This window comes from Anomalospiza imberbis, chromosome 2 (assembly GCF_031753505.1).
Source record: "Anomalospiza imberbis isolate Cuckoo-Finch-1a 21T00152 chromosome 2, ASM3175350v1, whole genome shotgun sequence".
Lineage (NCBI taxonomy): Eukaryota > Metazoa > Chordata > Aves > Passeriformes > Viduidae > Anomalospiza > Anomalospiza imberbis.
Window position 1 is genome coordinate 57,083,745 of NC_089682.1, and position 17,459 is coordinate 57,101,203.

At 39.5% G+C, this 17,459-nt stretch overlaps 1 protein-coding gene across 3 annotated transcripts in view; it reads left to right on the forward strand.

The window, feature by feature from the left end:
• FLT3 (fms related receptor tyrosine kinase 3) overlaps positions 1 to 16,148 on the forward strand; it is a 42,265-nt gene extending 26,117 nt beyond the window's left edge. For all 3 annotated transcript variants that reach the window (XM_068181207.1, XM_068181209.1, XM_068181208.1), the window contains exons 10-24: positions 1,532 to 1,638; positions 2,863 to 2,974; positions 4,527 to 4,705; positions 6,974 to 7,086; positions 7,189 to 7,321; positions 7,411 to 7,515; positions 9,132 to 9,242; positions 11,100 to 11,253; positions 11,599 to 11,729; positions 12,104 to 12,228; positions 12,562 to 12,684; positions 13,347 to 13,458; positions 13,542 to 13,641; positions 14,976 to 15,081; positions 15,757 to 16,148. In XM_068181207.1, the coding sequence (XP_068037308.1) occupies positions 1,532 to 1,638; positions 2,863 to 2,974; positions 4,527 to 4,705; positions 6,974 to 7,086; positions 7,189 to 7,321; positions 7,411 to 7,515; positions 9,132 to 9,242; positions 11,100 to 11,253; positions 11,599 to 11,729; positions 12,104 to 12,228; positions 12,562 to 12,684; positions 13,347 to 13,458; positions 13,542 to 13,641; positions 14,976 to 15,081; positions 15,757 to 15,891 (1,846 nt within the window). In that variant the 3' untranslated portion in view covers positions 15,892 to 16,148. The remainder of the gene's footprint in view (positions 1 to 1,531; positions 1,639 to 2,862; positions 2,975 to 4,526; positions 4,706 to 6,973; positions 7,087 to 7,188; positions 7,322 to 7,410; positions 7,516 to 9,131; positions 9,243 to 11,099; positions 11,254 to 11,598; positions 11,730 to 12,103; positions 12,229 to 12,561; positions 12,685 to 13,346; positions 13,459 to 13,541; positions 13,642 to 14,975; positions 15,082 to 15,756) is intronic.
• The last annotated feature ends 1,311 nt before the right edge of the window (positions 16,149 to 17,459 follow it).

The window sequence follows — 17,459 nt, forward strand, 5'->3', positions numbered from 1 at the left end:
TAGTTTAGGCAGCTGTCATTAGTCAGTAAGGTGCAACTGCTGGCTTGGGATTTATGAGTCACTTCAGAGGCATCGCAGCAAAAAGCAGCAATTGCTGAGTGCTGATCACCCCCTGCCGGATGGGGGAAAGGCCAGCTTGTGTCCCTGGAGCCGTGTGTCCGGGCTGGCTCAGCCACAGGCACAAGCCACAGCCACCAAGCATTGCTGGGGCATGGCCGTTTTATCTTCTTCAAACAGATAAAACGGCCACTTGTCTGACAGTATTGTTGGACAAATAGGATTTTTATGTTTATTTTGGGTTGTTATTCTTTGCATTTATTTGCATCCTATTTATTCCATGGAAAAATAAAATAGAAGGGAAAACACTTGAATTTGCTGATTATTTCATCTGACAAGTACATTCTTTTGTACAGACATCCCTCACAACGATCCAATTTTGTCTGAATACAAGTATTGGATAGACAAGTCTCACCTGAGGACAAAGAGTAGGGGTACATATTTCATTCCGTTTGAAGCACTCAGAAGCAGCAAGGGGTAGGGAGATCAGGAGATTCTGCAAGCTGTAGCCTTGCAAATTTCAAAGTGATTTTAAGGCATAAAATGTCTCAAAGCAACACAAAAAAGGTCATCACATATCTAAACACGTTGTGAGTCTCGCTTTGCCTGTTCTAGTTGATTTCTGTGTAATCCTGTATCCCAGCACTTCTACTTTGTTCCTTTCATATCCTTTTTCATTTCCTGTTTTTATTCTTTTAATTTCTGCCAGTCTCTTGTAAAATTATTCCTTCAGATTAAAGATCATATTAAATTTTAATAATTAACTCTGTATTTTTCTTCATCTTTTCATTTCAAAACCCAGTGATCCATCTCTCCTGCCACTATGCTTACAACATATTTTCAGACATTCCTTCAGAATTTCCATTTTCTATTTGCTTTTGTGAGCTCTCTGTTTCAGCACACTGCTGATTTTCACTTCCCCCCTAAGAGCTAATGACTTTTCATACACACAATGTCCTCTGTTAAATTTATAATACTTAGCTCACATCCTCTTATATTTTCAGGTATTGAAGATATTGTGTTATTTTTTTTCTGATTATTTTATTAGGATATAATGCTTCCAACCTGCGATTTCAAAAGCAACTAATTATATTTGGTTTGGTTCTTTTTTTTTTTTTTTTTTTTCCTGTCTTTGGTATCTTTTTTGAGGCAGCTTAAAAGGGTTCTGACTTTAAAAAATCCATGAGTTCGGAGACATTATTAAGGCCATTTCAGATGAAGACATTCAAAAGTCAATAACTATATGAAAGTGTGGCCTTAGTTAAAAGACAAAATTGCCAGGGGCTTCAAGGGTAGTTTTCCCGGTTTAGAATTTGATTCTGGGATTTATATTCTCTAAGCAAAAATAATTTTCTTTGTATTCTTCATTAGAAGATGCAGAATTGTTTCAAACCTACATGTGAGTCTTGACTGCATTTGAAATATTTTTAAAGTCAATATTTTGTCCTTTACCGTTTTTGACTTTGTTCCGCAGCATTTCATCGAAGTTCTGCAACCATCAGCACCAGTCTGGGATATATGTATTTTATGCTGAAAATGATGATACAGTTGTAACAAAAAAATTCACTCTGTATGTGAGAAGTAAGTAACAAAACTATTGCTGATGATTTGGCAAAGTCTGGGATTTTGTCACTGGTATAAATTGAACTATTATGGATTTTCTTCATTGGTATTCCCTATTTCATTTACATAGATTTATTGTTTAAAATTGAAGATCAAAAGGCAAAAACGTGATTCTCTTCACACTGCATCACACTGCTGAAATCCAGGCACTGGGTCAGAGAAAGACGCTGGATGCTTGTGGGTTGTATTTCTTGTGTCAGTTAGGGATGGAGAACGGAAAAAGGAGGAGAAAGTTATTAGTTTTTTTCTTCCCTTTAGTCTACCATAAACAGAATATGAGTAATCAGTTGCATACTGAGAAAAATTAATGCTTCTTAAGAAAATTACAAGCCTAGGAACTCAGTAAAAGACAGTAACTCTATTCTATCTCTAAAAAGCTGGAACATATGTGACTGCTGCAGAAACCACAGGAGATACAGAGTTGGGAGGAAACCCTTATCCCCATTAGGAATTAGCTTTCTATGCCATGTCTATGATATATTTTCCCTAATGGCATTTATGAGTTAATGTAGTTGGTGTGGACACCCTCTGGTGTGTAACTTGAATGTTTGTGCTGCGGTGCCTCATACACCCCTGCCCACAATTCACACACATGCACAGTCTTTACCAATGCTCTCAGTTATCTCAGTTCTGACACATGACTGCAGCATCTCTCCCTTGCTCCAGGTCTGGGACCTGTATTTGTGATATATAATTTATACAAGGGTCTTCTGTGCACATTTTGTACGAGCTGGCCACCCAGAACCTCAGTGCCAGGGCAGTCCTAGGGCCAGCTGCTTAGTCCGAGTCAGAAAAGCAGAAGTCAAGACTTCTAATTTTGGCTCTGCCATTGTTTTGGTCTGGCTGTGCCCATACAGAGAAGTGGCTGCTCCCCTTGCCTTGCCACACTGCCATCCACAAAACCAAGGAAGGAGAAGGACTGTGAGTTACACCCAGCTCTCACTGTGACATGCAGTTTTTTATTTTGAAAACAGAAGCAGACCTTGGTCTCAGCAGATATAACATTGCCACATAAGCGTACAGGGTTTTGTCACTTGAAGGGCTGACAGAAATCGTCTTACAGAATCACGGAATTGTTTAGATTGAAAAAGATCTTTGAGAACATAGAATCCAACCATTAACCCAGCACTCCCAAATATACCACGAAGCCATGTCCTTAAGCCTTGTGTTGTCTTACTGCAGGAAAGCCTGAAATAAGGATGCAGCTGTTGTTCAAGCAGATCTCCTGTGTTGCTGAAGGTTACCCTGCCTCATCCTGGGTTTGGAGGAACTGTCTTGAACTGAACTCATCCAAGTAAACAACTTTCTTTCTTTCTTTTTATTCATTGCAAAGACTAGCTGAGCTATCTTTGTTTAAATGAAGACCAGCCCATAACAAATTAAATGTAAAATGCCCACTTAACTGTTTGCATTTAACTGGTTTAACTGCCTCCTACTCCAGAGGAACCAGATCACCAAAATTAGGGGAAGTCTATAAAGATGTGTATCTTGGGCTCTTAACACCAAAATAAACCCGACTGGGTTTATATCAACAGTTAAGTGGTAACAAAGTCCAATCTAAGTTTTTCTCTTAGCCTATCAAAGTTATAGGGATTCAGGGAATGCATTGGTTAATACAGGCTTGATTAGTTGATTAAGTTTTGGTTAAAAGACCTGCTATGGTGACCTGTTACCAAAACCACTAAAGTCAGTAAGAGTGTTCCCAGTGAAGTCAGTGAGCGTATTTCCAGTAAAGTTAGTAAGAGTGTCTCCATTTCCTCTATTTATTTAGGGGAATTAGTCAGGCTCTAAAAATTCAAAAAATACTGAAACAACTTTGACCTGATTTGTGAACTCTGCAATTTTTATTTTAGATATGCCAAGAAACTAATAATCCCATGGTGCAGAAGAATACTAAGTCAAATTTTCCTTTGTAAGATTGTGAATAAGCTCTAAAGTATTTATTTTAGCTAGTCATAAAAAAATACCTAGACAATTTTCTTATCCATACCTCTTAAAAGGCTTCCTTATATCAATCTGTGCAGAAATGGAAGAGGAAATAAACCATGCAGAGAGTGGGTTTAAAATACTCCTTAAATCATCTTTCTGGGAAGAAAATGCTATGACATATCTTTTCTGAGGAACTTTCAAATGTAGAAGCTAGTGCTATGAGTAGAGCTGAATAAATTTATTTCTTATCTCCTAATTTATTTATGTGGAGAGTAAATTAGACAGTAAGTTGATGAATGACATAAAAGCTAGAAGTCAAAATTATCTATGTGGACCACCTTTCCCTCAAGTGTCAAGTTCCCTCTTTCTACGTATCAGGCCTTAAATAAGTCATTAATGCTCTCCATCTGCATGGATGGAGGCTCTCCGATATGAGTGAGAGAAACTTCATGGGTGAAGCGACATGCCTTCAAGGAAAGGTGCTAGAACTTCTACTCTGGGTTCATATTACATTTATAGTTTTAGCAGTGGCTCATTTGCAGCTGCTCAGGGGTTTGAATGTTTTGAGGCAAATATGAAACCAGTGGGAAGAGATGAGGTGCAGGGTGGTTGTGTCAGCTGTGAAATCGATGGAGGTTCCAGAGTTCAGGGGGTGCAAATACTCTGCCAAGGCAGCAGTGGAGAGTGGCAGTGAGCCCAGTGTAGGAGGTAGCTCAGTCCCTGCTAACCCTGCCATGTCCATCACCAAAAATGAGACTGGTAAGTGACCAGAAGTCCCACTCTATTGCTGACAAAACCCAAGCCCCTTCCCTTCTCTTCCAACACAGACATAAGACATGTTTTGAAACTTCCCACCTTCTCCCCTGGCAAATGTCACTGTGAGCTAAAAATCAAAACTCGTCTGCTTCCCTTTTCAGCTGCACAGAGGAAATCACAGAGGGGATTCAGAACTTCTTGCCAGAGAGGAGATCCCTGGGGTCGTGGATTTCAAGCAGTACTTTACACTTAAAGGAGACAGCAACAACCTTCTCAGTGGAGTGCTGTGCAAACAATTCAGCTGGTTCAGCCTGTGAAAGGAGTTTCATTAACCTGTCAGGTACCACAAGCCAGTGTTTTAGCACGGGTTTTCTCAACTAAAGCTGCCATGGTAGAACCTACAATACTTTTTATTTGGCTAAATGGCTGTCATAGTTTTAACATGTTAACCCTTTCAGAGCCTCAATCCTCCCTCAAGTAAAAGAAAAGAACAAAACACAAACATGTGAAAAAACAACATAAAAGCATCCAAGTCAGTAAAGAAAAAGTTGAGTCCCAGATAAGAGGAAGGAGGAGATACCTTGTTTTTAGAGCTGAAATCCTCTTATAAGCTATAAAAAAAGTCTCTTTTTCCTTATAACCCATAAAACTATTAAAAAATAAAAGTACTCAAATCAATATCGAGTAAAAACCTCCATATTAAAGTAAGCATATGTTAAAATAGCTATGATCCTATAAAAAGTTTAAACAGAAGAAGAAAAAAGAGTAATCCTATAATTAAAAAAAAAATTCTCTGTTGCCAGAGATTAAGATAATTTTAAAAATAAATAATGAGAACTTTTGCCTTTAAACAACTCATCTTTAAAACAATACCACATAAGTCAACATAGCCCATCACATCAACAAGCTGTAAAAAAGCTTATAAAAATTACAAAAAATTCACAATAGCAAAATTCCCCAAACAGCTATTATTTGTAACAAAGTTTAAAACCACAAAAAAACTGTTTTTTCCTCTTGTAGAAAAGTCTCCCTTACCATAACAAAAAAAACCAAAACTTCTCTCCCTAAATAAACTAAAAAAAATATTTAGAAGTAGAAAACTGCCTAAAAATTTTAAACTTTATTTCTTTACATTGTCAGTAAAAAATAAAAAAAAATGTAAGAAAAAAGAGTATTCTAAAGAGTTTGTTTTGGGTTTTCCCCCCTCTTTTTCTTTTATTTACCTTTAATAAAATTTTCTTTATACCCTTTTAAAGTCTTAAACCTATTTTACCTTTCTCCTAATCCTATCTCACAACAAAAAATAAGTACATTAGTAATTAACCAACACTAAAACCCATCACACTCATTAACGCAATAGTTAAAAAAATCTCAAAATTAAAAAATCTGAAATTAACAAATCAAAACCACTACAATGGCTGACTGTGTGATGGCATTGCAGATAAAACACAAGCTCTGTATGTACATAGTATCAGACATGGTGGGTGAATGGGAAACAAAATTCTCTTTCCTCTAGGCCCAAAGAAGAGGCTTTCCTCATTAAAATAAACAGAAAAAAAAAAAAAAAAACCAAAAAGAAGTGCAGGATGGAGTCATGGCAATGTTTGAGGCTGATTTCTTATTTTACTTTTGTCATCCCTACATGAAATCTGGAAGAACCACCTTTGACAAGAGCTAAAGGCACTTTAGTAGCTGGTGGCATGTGCTATCCCTTGCTGCTTTCCTGTAGGTCCCTGTGATGTCGCCAGGAATGCCCATGGGATCTCTCCTCATCCCATGGAGGTCATTGCACACCCAAGCAAGACCATGGCTGAGCCAACAGACCCACTGAAGGGTCAATCCCTGTCTGGAAAGCAGGAGTACTGTGAAAGAGACCTTAGACTGCTGTAGGCAGGTGACAGAAGGTTACGTCCTGGTTAAGTAGTCTCTCTTCGTGTCGAGGGAATCACAGATTGTTTCCTCATTGAACCAGAAACTCAGTATGGTTATTTGCACCTTGTACTTGTAATACCACATGTATTCCACAAAGAAAAATATTTCAGTTAGAGGAAACATGCTGTGGCACCGGGAATTGTTTTGAAACACCCAGGTATTTGCAGTACAGGGATTTCCTTTGTCGTGATGAACAAGCAGTTTGGTGTTGACTACAGTGGACAGAAGTTGTGACCACTGTCAGAATTTGAGCATGCATGTTGAAATTAGAATAGAAAGTAATCATAATACTTATGCTTTTAGAAACAACCAAAATATGAAGGTAGGTCTCATGTTTGGATGCTCATCTACCAATCAACACCTTATTCCTGTTTATGCTCACTAAGTTCACCCCAAGGACCACAGCAACACCTCCATGCATTCCAGTTTATTAATGGATTTAGCTCCTTTTTTTTCTCTTTTAATTTTTTTAAATGAAAACAGATGTCAGAATTACCTAGAACTCAATACCTACTGCCCATCTTGCTTTGCATACGGCTGCATCTCACTCTCCATGCAGAGGAGGCTCAGGTATGAGAGGGCTGCAGACTGCCAGAACTGACCGTGGGCTCTTCTTGCTTTTTCACCTGTACATACACACTCTGTTTCAGTGGGTAGTAATATGTGCCTTTTAAAGTTGCAGGAGCTGTTTCTTCCCCCCTGGACAATGCTGCATTCTATGTCTCCGTTGGATTTTTTCTCCTCTTGATTGCTTTTGTGCTTGTATTCATTTTTCTTAAATACAAAAAGGTAAAAGCAAACATAAATACCTGACCATCCTTCTTTTGTTCCTACCAGGCTGTTTCTTCTGTAAAACTTATTTTATTCTGTGTTTTTGTTTTTCTTCCAAAGCAATTCAAATATGAAAGCCAGTGGCAAATGATACAGATGATAGGGCCATCAGATAATGAATATATCTACATCGACTTCAGAGAATTTGAATATGATATCAAATGGGAATTTCCCAGGGAAAATCTCGAATTTGGTGAGCAATCCATAAGGTAAATCTCAATACTGGAGCAGTAGTCTGTGCTGTACCAGCAGCAAATAATACTGGCATTTTGTGTCTCGTAGGACAGGTTCTTGGTTCTGGGGCCTTTGGGAAAGTAGTGACTGCAACAGCTTATGGAATTAACAATGCAGGAGATTCAGTCCAGGTCGCAGTCAAAATGCTAAAAGGTATGATAAACTCTGGTGCCTTCCACAAGCAGTGATATATTCTAGTATCTCCAAAGTAGAAGAGGCATTAGAAATCCCCCTTATACAGAAAACTTTCAGCAGTTATACCTCACAAATGCTTAGCTTCAAAATCCTTTCAAAGTGCTTTCAAAACCCTGTTTCAGTTTGGAAAGGTATTGCTGAAGTGCCTGCAGCCCATTGCATTTTGGCCCACACACTACAGAAGGTCTCTGTTTTGGGGAGAAGTATGGAGCTTCTAAAGAGGATAAATGCAAACCCCCAGTGCAGATTATCCTACTGGTAATATTGATGATATGACCTTTGGTGTAAGGCCTCTTTTTCTTGAAATGCTGCCTAGCTGTGCCAAGCCCTTTGCCTTCTATGTCTGAGCTAGCTTGTTTCCAAAACTCCCAGCACAATTTCCTGTAGTCTTTTTTCTTGATGATAACACAAAACAGTTTCTTTCCATCCCTCCTTATGAATAAGGATACTAAACCTCGAATACTCCTTCCTGCTAATGATCTGGCCTCTCTCCAAGCTGTCTTGACACTTCACAAAAGCAGTGTCCAGGAGCAAGCCTCCCTGACAGCAAGCAGAGAAGGGCTGCCTCACTGTGTCCCAGCTGACCACAGCCCTGTTCACAGAATGTTGGAGTACTTTACACTTGAAAAGATCTCTAGGACCACGGAGTCCAACTGTTAACCATCACTGTCAAGTCCACCACTACACCATGTCCCTCAGTGACACATCTTTTACATATATTCAGGGATGGTGACTCAACCACTTCCCTGGGCAGCCTGCTCCAGTGCTTGACAACCATTTTGGTGAAGACATTTTTTCTGAATATCCAATCTAATCCTCCCCTGGCACAAACTGAAGGAGAGGAAATGCTTCTTCTTTGACTTGTTACCTAGGAAAAGAGACCGGTATCCATCTCACCCACCTTTTAATATATATTGGAATGAGCTTCACACTGATACCAGCACCCTACCCACCAGTGTGCCCACACAGCCCCTTCCTGCCAGCACTGCCATTCAGGTTTTCATCCCCCATTTCCACATAAGCATCAGTTTTATGCTTCCTTGGTCCACTCCTTTGTGGTTGTCTTTGTGGAAGCTTGACTTGATCATTTTGGTTCACATACCCAATTCACTGAAATCGTGAGCACCAAATGCTCACTGAAAAACAAGACTAAAGCTGTTACTGAAACACAGGGCAGCCTTCTCAGCTGCTAGATTGAAGCTGGTTGTGGGCCATATGGCTGCCATTCTCCTCTTTTAACATTTCTCTGCAAAAGGCTTGTCTGCCATTTTTTCTGTGCTTGGGAACATTTTAATATATTGCTGTCATTCCTTGCCAGCCCAAGAATGACAAATGTTGACATTTAATGACTGCTTTCCCAAGTTTTCAAGTGATCTGCACTCACACTCAAATTTAGTTTCCACCTTTGACTGAATCTTTTTATACTTTGGACAGGTTTTTTTTTAGGATGTTCCCAAATGTACTGTTGGTCCAATGAATTTGAAATGAAGACTTGCACATGACAAAGCATCACAACCATTTAAACTTTCATTTCTTTGACGGAGATTTCCAAATCTGTGTTATTACTTTCACAGAAAAACCTGATGCTGCAGAAAAAGATGCTCTAATGTCTGAGCTGAAAATGATGACTCATATTGGAAGCCATGAAAATATTGTGAACCTACTAGGAGCTTGTACTCTGTCAGGTAAATTGAAATTGTGGAAAAGTACCAATTAAAACCACCAGAATAATGAGGGCTAATTTTTGCTGTTTTGTGCTGGCCCAAAATAAGATGAAGATGAACTGAAAGCAAATTTAAGGCCATGCACGTGTACAGAAAAGGGTCATTTCTGACTATACTTGCAGGAAGTGATACAACAGTCCTTCTGCAGAATAAAATTTCCTGTTATGGTGGTGATGGTACTGGTATGAGCCAGTTTATTAAGTGAAAAGTTAAAACTTAACTGTTGCAAGGGACTTTTGTATACACATGATTATGTTCACATAGGAATTTATTTTTTTAAATTCATGTGGCTCACCAATGAATGGATAAAAATATCTAAAAGATAGGAAACAAAAGAAATTGAAAAATAACAGGGGTAGGAGGGACATAAAAAACAGAAATGGGAGAAGTAAATAGTGGAAAGAGGGGCAGCCTTTTAAAGGACCACATGTAAAAACAAAACTGAAGAATGAAAAAATAAGCAAAGGTGGGCTAAGATGAAAGTAGTGAAATATTATCACTGATTAATTATTGTATGGCTCATGTCATCATTGAGGTAATTTACATAGCTATTCTTATCCAAAGAACTGCTTATCTGGCCAGTTCAATGGTGAACACCAGTGGGAGAAGAGAGGGTAAAGAACAGATCAGTTTGGGGAAATGCCAGGGTTTCACCCAGTGTAGGTCTGTATCATGAACTGTAACACCTGACACTGAAAAGCTTGACAGATTTTCCATCATGGTTATTTATTTAGTCAGAAAGACCAAGCAGAACAGTTAACTTTTGTTTCCTCAGTTAACATCAGCAGCAATACTGTCAGGCACAGTCGTGAGGAGTAAGAGGAAAGCGGAGAAATAGGTTGTTCTTAGTAGCTTTAGCTGATTTAAAAATACTGCCACTGCCTTCTGGAACAGTGGGCAGGATGTGGTGGTGTAGGCAGGAGAGCTGCAGAAAGACCTGCTTAGTCTGGTAGGGTAGGGCAGGAGCACTTCCAGCCTTATCCAAGTGCCATTTTCAGAGAATGGTTCTCAAGACTTTCCCAACCATCCCCTGAGAGACTTTACAGCTTTTTCCAGTGTGCCTTACCTTGCTTGACAGTGGCCTTCTGACAGAAATACCCACAGATTCACAGTCAGTCTTTCTGGGCCAGAAGTGGTGGTGGCAGTGTGAGGCTTTGCAGGGTGATGTGTGACCACTCTGAGCTCCTGCTGGCTGGTCATGGTTTTTATCCAAGCCTGCCTGGGTCAGGAATTGGATGTATTTTTCCTTTCTTGAGAAAGTGTCCTGACCAGTGCTCTACTTAGACACCTCCCCTTGCAAGGGGTATCCCTCATTAAGGTCCTCTCAGCAAGTACTCTTGGGTTTCATGTGGTCTTCTTGGGGAAAAATATAAAGGATCTTTCCAGGGCATGAAGGTTGCAGAGATAGATGGAAGGATGTACGTCAAAGGATACAAATGCACACTATCCAGATAATTAGCAGGAGTCATCTTTTGCTTGAACCCTGCACGATCTAGAAAATATGCTGCATCCTTATAGCCTGTACTGTCCTCCCCATTGCCATTGGGATGGGCCGGGATTTTTGTTTCTACAAGGGGTTTTCAATACAGTTTGAGAGATGCACCACGAGGACAAAGTCACACAGACTATAAGGGACATTATAGTCAGTAAACAAATTCTCATTATGTGCCTATCAGTACAGCTTATCTACCTGGGAATGGAAGATGCTTGGGATGTTTTAATACAGATTAATCCTGGGAGAAAATTAAGCAGCATTAGGGCTTTAATGGGGAGGGTGCTATAAATAGCAGCAGGCATTTACATTTCCAACTATTTCAGGACCAATCTACTTGATATTTGAATACTGTTGCTATGGTGACCTTTTGAACTACTTAAGGAGCAAGAGAGAAAAGTTTCACTGGACACTGACAGATATTTTTAAACAGCAAAACTTCAGCTTTTACCACAATATCCATCAGGACCAAAACTCTAGGTAAAGAATTTAGTACCAGCTTGATACTTTTAAAAATTGCTATTGCTTTTTAAGCTGCATTCTCACCTATGCTGTACACTGGTGAAATTATTGAACTCTTGAGAATGTGCCTTCACATACTTTAATTAGCAGTGCCTTGGGAGGAACTGAGATTTGGTTCTCCTTATGGAGACTGCAAAAGACAAACAACCTCTTGTTTCTCTTCCTGGTTTTGAGAAGAGTAATGTCTGTGTCCAGATTTTTAGTAGTAGTAACTGTTCATGTTTTTCACTGCAAAAGGGTTTATGTTTAGAAGATTATGTGATATATTGTGTGAAACCTTTGAAAATGTGTTGTGCACTCCAGGACAGGGACTCACCTGAAGTGTGGTGTGAACACAGCTCTGTGCAGAGAGGATGAATTTGAAACCATGCAAAGAAGCCAAAACATAAATGTGACACCGGGATCAAATGGGATTGTGCTGTTTTCTGAGGAAGGTAAGAGATTAATTGATTATATCTTCAGGAATGCTGTTATTATTGTATTTTTTTGTATTATTGATTTGACCTGGCTAGACTCCATGACAAAAGAGGCCTCTTTCTACCATATGTTTCTCTTCAGTCCTGGCAGGAATTTTGGTGGAGGAGGATTCAACAACAGTTGAGATCAGAGGGCTTACGTTTCTGCTCATGCTAAAAGCATAGTATTTTAATACAAAAATACTCACCTTTATTTTGTATCTGAGTAAAGGATAAAAAAAAGAAGGATACTCTTTGTGATGTTGCTCTTGAAAATCCTTAACAACAGTCAGTGGAATTAATCCGAGTGAGGAAGTCCATGGAAAACTCATAGTTTTGATTATTCTTTACAGATAAAATTAAGGATGCAAGCACACCTATGGATGAAGAAGAGGATTTTAATGTGCTCACTTTTGAAGACCTTCTTTGCTTCTCTTATCAAGTTGCCAAAGGAATGGAATTTCTTGAGTCCAAATCGGTATGGTGAAAAGTAGTAAATTTTTCAGATAGGTCAGTTTATAAAAGGCAGGTTAAGGAGCAGACCCACTCAGTGACAAGCTTGAACTACACCTCCTTCCCTGGTTTAACAGCGAAGACTGGGTTGAGTTTTAGGCATCATCCTAAGAAGCAATAGCACAGCACATTTGTGCCTGCTCTGGCCCTGCCTGCTCGGCACCAGCAGCCAGGGAGTGTCCAGCTTGGCCATTCACCAAACTGCTGAAGTGGAAGGAGGTGCCAACTCAGAGGACAGGGAATTGTCCACCACTGCTAGCAAATGCTGTGGAGTGTTAATCCTTCCTTTCCTTCTAAGTGCATCCACAGAGACCTCGCTGCCCGGAACATACTGGTGACCCATGGGAAAGTGGTGAAAATATGTGACTTTGGCCTTGCCAGAGATGTAATGAATGACTCCAACTACATCGTCAGGGGCAATGTAAGTTCATGAGGGCTCTCTGGTTTTAACAGTATTGTAAGAATTACAAGGAACTAAAAAAGAAAAGTTTAAATTTTTTTTTAATTACTTGTTAGCTTTGTGCATATCTGTATGGACAGTGCAGAAATCTCAGTTTCTCCTGCCCTTGGCAAAAGCAAATTCTTAGATTATAATTAAAATAATCAAGTTGGTTCTGTAAATGAGATGGTACCCATGCTCTTTTTAAAGTACCCATTGATGGAAGCACTGGGAATTGTTTACTGTTGTGGTCAGTAACAGTGTAGGACAACAGCATGTGTGTGGGGATGGGCCAGATCCTCTGGCTTTATGAAGAAGTACAATGTGGACATCTCCATCTGGGCCACTCTATGCTTGAAGTCAGAGGAAGGAAGGTGGCTCTTCCAGGACTGAGCTCATCTCTTCCGTAAATAGTCATCTAAAATGGATGAGATGAACTCTCTGGCTCTTTAGGAGTGTCTATTTCTCTCTGCAATTGGAATGTTCAGGGACTGCTGACAGAGACACAGCTTTGCACACAGTAAACATGAATTGATCATGCTGGCAGTGAGGAGCACAGTGAGTCACCTAGAAAGCCTGTGTCACAGCCTGTGTCACAGCCTGTGTCACAGCATGACCTGGCCTCCATCCCTCTGTCTGCACAGGCTCGACTGCCAGTCAAATGGATGGCTCCCGAAAGCTTGTTCGAGAGGACGTACACCATGAAGAGCGATGTCTGGTCGTATGGAATACTGCTGTGGGAAATATTCTCCTTGGGTATGTTTTGCAGTGGGGCAAAAAAGCAGTGTTTGGTTTTGGCAGTTTCTGAATTAACACATATTCTCTGATAATTTCCACAGGTGTAAATCCTTACCCTGGTATTCAGGTAGACACAAATTTCTACAAATTAATACAAAGTGGATTTAAAATGGACCAACCGTATTATGCTACAAAAGATGTGTAAGTGTATTTCCAAGTGATGCACAGTATGAAAATTTATACTTACTAGGTCACTGTTTGAATGACCTTTTATTTATTATACACTACATCTTACACAAAATTAGTAGCAAAACATGAGATATGCCTCTAAATCTAACAAAGGCTGCCTGATCCTGCAGGTTTTGTTCTAAAGCAAAAGTGATCAACATTATAGATTAGGTGTATTTAACATTACTAATTTATTATATTTATTTAGTTGTGTGTTCTTTCTACGGGGAACTTCTTATTCTCTGACCACAGATTTTTTTCCCCTTTTTCTATTTCTTTTAGTTTTCTCTTTTTGCTTTTCTTTCATTTTATTTTTCCCCCCAAAAGCTATGTTTTCCATATTGACTAAATTTTTGGTGGGTTCTTTCCTAAGCTTTATTATTTAATCGAGCTTTACCAGGTTTGTTTCAATTCCAAGTGGCTAGGGATCCTCTTAGATAAACACCCTGCTAAGGAGGAGTTGGGGGGAAGCTAATTCTGTGCTCTCAACACATAATTTTCAGTCTGTGCCTCCTAGGGTGGACTCTGCCTAGAGGTGGGCCCCAGGGAACAAGAGAAGAGAAGGTGACAGAGAATTATGAGGTCTGGAACATGGAGGAAAGGGAAGGGTTGGCTGAGCTCTTCTGACAGACATTTCATAGATACTCTAGGGACTCTAGTGCTTTGCTATGACACTGCACTGTTCTTATCCTCACCACATAAAGGCTGTAATGGCATTAAAAGTACTGGGGAATCTGACAGATTAATCCATGAAAGATTGCTGGGGTGGGCGGGGGGGGGGGGTGGTGGGTTAAATATCAGAGAGCCTATTGTCCCAGTAACTTTGCAAGGGACTTTAGCAGACAGGCACTGCACTGATGCCTGCTGAATCTGCAATATTTCTAACGTGATGTTTAAATTTCAGAAATATTTTTGTGATGTCAAATTACATTAAAAGACTTGCTGTGTGAAAAGTTTACTTAAGATTACATTGTCCACAAGGAGCAGGTTTAGTCCCTATGACAGACAGGCATTGTCTTCCTAATATTTTCTCTGTGGAAGCTGGAAAACAAATATTATGCTATTATGTGTCATACAACAATGAAGATTTTACTAAGGACTCTGATTAAGTCACTGGAAGATCATTTCACCCTTTACCATTATCTTTCTGCTTCTTTTCCTCTCATGTGTCACTGTAATTCTGGCCTTTTTCTATAAAAATATTCTGATTCACATGATTCCCCATTCAAGTCCTGCAATTCTATGTAGTCACTTGCAGAGAGTCCAAGAGCTAACATGTTTTCTGTGTTGTGTCTTTTCTTCTGCAGCTACTGCATGATGCAGTCCTGTTGGGCTCTTGACTCCAGGAAAAGACCCTCTTTTTCTTACCTGGTTTCCTCTCTGGCCTGTCAGCTGGCTGAGGCAGAAGGAGCAGTAAGTAAATACAGTGAGATGAACATGTGAACAATATCTGGGTTTAGGTTTGGGTTTTGTGGGGTTTATATGTAGCTCCACAGATCACGATGAACTGAGGGATAGCCTCCTGCTTTCTATTGAAGTGCACAACTCTATTATGGATACATTGCCCATGGATCCATTTAAGAGCTTGGGGCATATTTTTCTGCCATCAGAAAGAATCCTGACCTTCCTGATGAGGATTTTGTTCCTCCCACTCCTTGCCCTGGGACTCTGGAAAGCTGAAGTCTCTCAGCCAGTGCTGAGGGAATAGGCTTCCCCTATGCAGCAGCCAGTGCAGTCAGCTTTGGTGATGCTGATCTCCCATGGGAGGGGAGCTGAGACTGTGCCAGGGGCCAGGGTCTCATGAGGGATCACCATACCATGTCCTCACAGACAGAATTTTGTATTTTGTTCTCAAAGGTCAAAATAATAAAGATGATCTGAGGAAGTCCTGTTCTATCCATACCAGATGATTATCTCCTCTTCAGGGAGGATAAACAATTCATTTCCAAATTACCAATTGCTACTTGGGTATCCACTCTGGACTAAACACACTATTTCTCAGTGCCTGCTTCATGGGGAGAAAAGCAGTTTTCCAAATACAGTAAATAATAACAGAAGATATCTTTTATTTCCTCTTCCCAATTCTAGGTTTACCATAATACAAAGAAAAGCCTTGCTACACACCATTCCAGCATCAAGGCTAAACCTTGTGTAAGCAAGGATGAGGAATCTTTGCTGCCCTCAGTTGTGCCCCAGCATGAAGACCCTCAAGTTGAAAAATAATCTGGGTTGTGGATTTGGTCTCAGTATTATCATACACTCTGTGTAAGATAAGTGTTTTATATCAGCTCTAAGAAAAGAAATTGTTACCAGCTGCTGCACTGTTTGTATTTCTTGTAGGCCAGTCAGTATTTATGTGACTTTTTGAGAAGAAGGTGTAATTCATTTCTTTGAGTTCAGGAAAGACATCTATAGCAAGACAGGGTTTTTTGCTGCCTCTCTCCAACTGAGTACCTCTTTTCCTGGTGTTATGTAAATAGTGACCATCAACGTATTGAATTCATATTGTTCTTGCCACATTGCAAGCAAACACGAGAGAATCCACATTTGTTTTAGTCAATGTTTACAAGCATCAACTATGCAGCTAAAGAGGGCTGGTATGATTTCCAGAAGTGCTATTCACACCTTCATCTCCAGCTGTCAGGGAGTGTTGGGGGAAAAAAGCCACAGTAATCACCAATTTTAGATGTCCAAATTTTACAGTTCCATCAGTCTTGTTTTACAAGGAGCTCTTAATTTGATTGAGTGTAACTGTCTTACCCTGGACATCTCTGTGCTTGTGAAGTATGGGTGGTGGATGTTCAGTTCAGCTGAGTTCATTTTATCACAATTTAGTTACTCATGTGGCCTCTACTCAGCCAGGCTACATTCTGCAACTGCTGATCAGAGATAGGCACCCACATGAGGGATTTCTTTCTACCTAAAATAAGCATCAAAAGTAACCAGGAGGAGTGATATTCGGAGATAACCTTCTACCTCCCTGGTTTGGAAAATCCGGGTGGCAGTCTCCAGTTGGAAGTCTCACTTCAGCTGAGTTACAGCTAATTCCATTCATGGGGCTTTGTGTGTTTTAATAGCAAATAAAAAAATGTTTAATTTTGAAGAAATTGCATTCTGTAATTTAGGAATTTACTATCATCACTCCAAATCCACAGAATTCAGCCTGGGTGTATGAACACTGCTGCACTAAAATGAAGGTATGCCTCTTTTTTCTCACAGACTCCCAGGAAAATACCCAGAAGCTTGATGCATTCCCACTATACTTAAAAAGACAGCTATTTTCACTGTGTGGTCTAGGAATTTCTAAATGCAACTTTCATCATGGCTAATAGGACACATTTGTCTACATCACAGTGGATCAAGATGAGAATATATTGTTTAATAGCTTTTTTCTCTTTTACATTTTACAAGGTGCTAAGTTCAGTTAGGATTTTTCAGAGGCAGGTCTTATAAAATAATAACTTGCATATAATATGCTATTACAGAAATTGAGCTGCTCTTTACTAACACTGAAAACAATGTTGTAATACAGTGATTATTATTTGTATATTTTTGTTAATGTTATTAACAATTTTCAATTAATCATCAATTTTTTAATCAGATGCAAACCGCTGAAGAGCAATTTGGAGACATTTAGACAAAAATAAATTTTAACGTCACATTCTCTGGAAAACGTATATTATTTTTAACATCCCCATAATGGTTTGAAAATGTTCCTCTGCAAGATGTCACTGTTCAGCACTGATAGCACACTGATAGCCACTGCAGTGTCTGGACAGTAGGAGCTGAGC